Raw genomic sequence first — 4,521 nt, 5'->3', positions numbered from 1 at the left:
TGATGTTTTACAAGATATTGTTCACGCTTACAATCATACTCGTCATTCCACCATCAAAATGCAACCCGCTGTCGTTACGCGAGAAAATGCTCGTACCGCGTGTGAAAATATGAAACGACGATGGGATAATGATAAAGAAAAGAAAAAGAAGCGTGGGCGTAAACAAAAGGCTAAATACCGCGTGAACGATCTCGTACGCGTCAGTAGAGCAAAAGTAACGTTCGAGAAAGGATACGAGGCGAAGTGGAGCGAGGAGATATTTCGAATTCATCGAATTCTCGAATGGAGAAAACCCCGCGTATATGAATTAAGTGATTTATCGGGTGAAATTATAGACGGAATTTTTTACGAACAAGAATTAGCACCGGTTATTAAAGACTTACGCGACGAGGAATTTATCGTCGATCGTGTGATAAAAAGCAGAGGACGCGGTAACAATAAACAATTATTAGTTAGCTGGCAAGGGTATCCTTCTAAATTTAACTCCTGGATACCCGCTTCGAATTTAACTATTCTTCGAAATGAGGGTGGATCAATTTCTTCTGGTTCTTCCAAGCAATAGCAGTATACGCTATTCCCCCGACAATAAAACCTCATCAGTTCATTACGGAATTACCTCAATCGCTGCACTTACACGGTGACTGGGAAGTCGCGTTGAGCGAAATCCAATTCCCTAATACCTTTTTTCATGTAAGGCGCGGAGAAAATGTACTCAGTTTCGTCGATATCGACCCTCAAGTTAAAGAGAAAAATAAAGAAGATGAGGTGTTAACTTCGAAGGAAGCCGTAATATCAAATGGCGTTTATAATAATATGGAAGAGCTCGTCTCCGCGATTAATTCGTCGTGCAAAGAAGCCGGTTCCCATATTTGTTTGGAGCAAGAAAAATTTACAGGCGGTAGTATTTTTTTCTTCCTCGCGTGTCCCGCTGGTTGCAATCTGATTCATTATATGCATTTTTCCGATAGACTTTTGCAAATGATCGGTTTAGCTGATTTTATTTATAACGCTCCTAAGGGGAGAAGTCACTATTGTTCTATGCTCACGACATCTAAGCTTAATTCCAAAGAAAAATCTACTTCAATTTTTCTTCAACTCGGTTCTCTTGACGAAAATGGAGTACGTCGCGAAGGATTCTATAGTTACGAAGCGTGTAGTTTGGCGCGGGGTATTCCCGATAAACTGTTCGTTTATTGCGATATTTGCGAACCTTACATAACAGGCGATGTGCAAACTCCTCTTCTCCGAATAGTGCCTGTCACAGGGGTGGGGCGCGATTACGAATATGGAACGAATCAAGTGAAATATTTCTCACCTCCGCATTATATCCCGGTGCGCCTAACAAATTTCCGACGGATTGAAATCGATATAAAAGACGATACTGGAAAAAATATACCATTTGAATCCGGCACGTTAACGGTGACTTTACATTTTAAACGTATCAATTAGATTTTTAAAAATACTCTGTAAAGATTTTTTTGATAAGAAAGAAGGATTTTGTTCATTAATATGGATTATTATTCGGAGTATTATAACGGATTACAAAACGGTGGAACTCGCAGGCGGTGGAATTCCACGAGTTTTTGTCGGTTCACCCTATCAACGAGGTCATGGAATAGGTAGTTTTCTCGGAGGAATGTTCAGACGCGTATTGCCTTATTTAACTAGAGGACTAGGGGCAGTGGGTAAAGAAGCTTTGCGCGCCGGGGTTAATATAATCGAGGATGTTGAAAATAAAATGCCGTTAAAGGTAGCTGTCAAGCATCGTTTTGAACAATCGCGTGACAATCTTAAGAGAAAAGCTAGGGAAAAAATAAGTAGTCTAATGAAAGGTAGGGGATATAAATCGGATGAAAAAATTCATGTAGCGCAGTTTCCTTTCGGCAAGCTTAAGAGTCACGTCGCTAAATTCTCGGTAACCGCATCGCGTAAACGTCGTAAGACAAATAAGAAAAAAAGTTTATCGAAAATCAAGTCGCGTGGGAAAAAAAGAACAAATACAAAAAAAACTAAAAATAATACGAGGAAAAATCGCTCGACTGTAAAAAGACTCAAGTTGTCCGCGAAACGGCGTAAAGCTAATAGCGGTAAAAAGCGTACAGTATACGATATATTTTCATAATCGCCATTATTCTAAATACGTTTGTTCGTGACAATAACGTTGGTAGAGCAGGCGGTGAAAGAAAAAAATGTCATTTCTTCACACACACTCGAGCGAGTGTTTAAAGAGCGAGCTCGATCTCTTCTCTTTACCGCCCACGCAAACTAGCATCGAAAGTTCGCAATGGATTTATTACAAACCCGTGACCTCGCTTTCGGACGACTCCCCGCTAGAATTCGTCATCCCGGGTCACGGAGAAGAATATTTAGATCTCACACACACGTTACTAAGTCTTCGGGTACGTGTAGAAACCGAGCCGCTACCCGGTCTCGCCACCGGATCCGCCGTCAACGTGGGCCCCGTAAATCATTTTCTTCATTCCATCTTCAATCAAATCGACGTGTATTTTAATCAAAAGCTCGTGTCGCCTCCAAACAACGCTTATGCGTACCGCGCGTACATCGAAGCGTTGTTAAATTATTCATCACCCGCAAAAACTTCCCATCTAACCTCGTGCTTATGGGATGCGGATACACCCGGTCACATGGACAATACAGTAGGAGCGGGAGGCAATACCGCTATAGCGAGACGAGCTCGTTACATACGCGGAGGGCGCGCGCTAGATCTTATAGGTCACCTCCATTGCGACGTTTTCAATCAGGACAAATTCTTAATTAATGGCGTCGAGGTGCGGTTGAGACTCGTGCGCTCGAAAGATACGTTTTGTTTCATAGAAACTAATTGCACGTCGAAAATTCGTATACTCGATGCAAGCCTAATGGTGAGAAGAGCAAAAATAAGTTCCGGAGTATTACTAGCGCATGCTAGAATGCTGAGCAAAGTTACCGCCAAGTATCCGCTTACGAAAGTTGAAATTAAAACATTCACGATTCACAGTGGGGTTGTGGGTGAATCGTTAGATAATGTAATACTGGGACAATTACCGAAACGAATAATAGTAGGTTTCGTCGATAATAAAGCGTTTAACGGTGACAGAAAATTGAATCCGTTTAATTTCCAAAATTATGGAATAAATTTCTTCTCGCTATACGTCGACGGTACACAAATACCCAGTAGACCGTTACAACCGGTTTTCTCGTCTCACGAACCGCTTTACATCGAAGCTTATCATACGCTCTTCTCAGGGACGGGTATCCATTTTTTGAACGAGGGAAATTCTATAAGTAGAGATGATTATTCTCAGGGATATACGTTATTCGCTTTTGATCTTACACCCGATCTATCCGCTAATTGCGCCGGTCATTGGAATCTCGTGAGACACGGAAGTCTTCGGTTAGAAGTGAGATTCGAGAAGGCACTCACCGAAACAATTAATTGTATCGTTTACGCCGAATTCGATAATGTCGTAGAAATCGACGCATCGCGTCAAGTTATCGTCGATTTTTCCGGTTAGCTTTTAACGCTCGTTCACTAACATGTATTCATACACAGTAATGTAATACGCAATTAGAAAATTTTCCCCCTCCTCTTCCTTTGAAAATTTCGATGACGCTATTCACGAAGTGGAAACTATGTAACGCGCTAGAATGAATTCAGTTTTGTACGAGACACGAACAAACGCGCACGTTTCGCTAAGAGCTTGTACCTCACCAACGAAAATCTCACAATATGGACATAGTCGTCGACATACAAGGTTTCCGCGATGAAGCCAATAAATTTATCGCGAAGGAAGTCGCCGTTATCGCAATCGATGCTCCGATTGTCGAGCATTGGATTATGATGCCACCATACGCGTTTGGAAAATTACCCGCAAAAACAAGACGAGAAAACAATTGGCTCTCACGAAATTATCACGGTATCGAATGGTTCGACGGCTCAGTTAATCCTAAATATTTTACCTCGCATCTCCGCGAAATCGCAAGACACGCGCGCTGCGTTTACGTCAGAGGTAACGAAAAAGCAAACTACTTGAGGAATTTACTTTCCAGAGATATAAATAATTTGGTGGGTACCTCACCAGCATTTAAAAATCTACCGGATGAGGAGAATATCGTACAATATTGCGGTCATCACGGGATTCGAAAATTTGGAACCTTTCATTGCGCGTTATACAATGCTTATAAATTAAAATGCTGGCTAAGTGCGCAAAATAATTGCGAGAACGTTTCGACCTCTACCGAAGCTACTTGTAGTTCTGACGAAAGTTGGGAAATTACCTTCGACGATAGCGACGATAAATACGACGCCGCCGTTTCTCGCGATGTAAATGAGAATATAACTAAAATACAAATAGAGAAGAAAAATCAGCAAAACAACGAACAGCAGATTGAAAAAGAAGAAGAGAGATTTGTGATTTCTGAACCGTCATCGACGTTGACGGATAGAAACAAGAACGAAACAATTTCCATTTCGACGCAAACTGACATTGAAAACCTCTCAAAACAACTCAAGATAGAAAA

General features: G+C 41.4%; 1 protein-coding gene and 1 pseudogene across 1 annotated transcript; both read left to right on the top strand.

The window, feature by feature from the left end:
- The first annotated feature begins 354 nt into the window (after window positions 1-354).
- Window positions 355-1,449, top strand: LOC146723981 (uncharacterized; annotated as a pseudogene).
- A 740-nt stretch (window positions 1,450-2,189) lies between these two features.
- Window positions 2,190-3,515, top strand: LOC146723980 (uncharacterized protein F54H12.2-like). Its single transcript, XM_085480688.1, has one exon. The coding sequence runs from the start codon at window positions 2,190-2,192 to the stop codon at window positions 3,513-3,515; it is 1,326 nt and encodes a 441-aa protein (XP_085336814.1).
- The last annotated feature ends 1,006 nt before the right edge of the window (window positions 3,516-4,521 follow it).

Source organism: Nylanderia fulva, unplaced genomic scaffold (genome assembly GCF_048542155.1).
Source record: "Nylanderia fulva isolate GAGA-0341 unplaced genomic scaffold, ASM4854215v1 Scaffold157, whole genome shotgun sequence".
NCBI classification, from domain to species: domain Eukaryota; kingdom Metazoa; phylum Arthropoda; class Insecta; order Hymenoptera; family Formicidae; genus Nylanderia; species Nylanderia fulva.
This window is presented reverse-complemented; position numbering and strand designations above follow the sequence as displayed.

Bases quoted from the DNA above. Each gene is read 5' to 3' on its own strand.
- LOC146723980 (XM_085480688.1), top strand. From the start codon at position 2,190: ATGTCATTTCTTCACACACACTCGAGCGAGTGTTTAAAGAGCGAGCTC.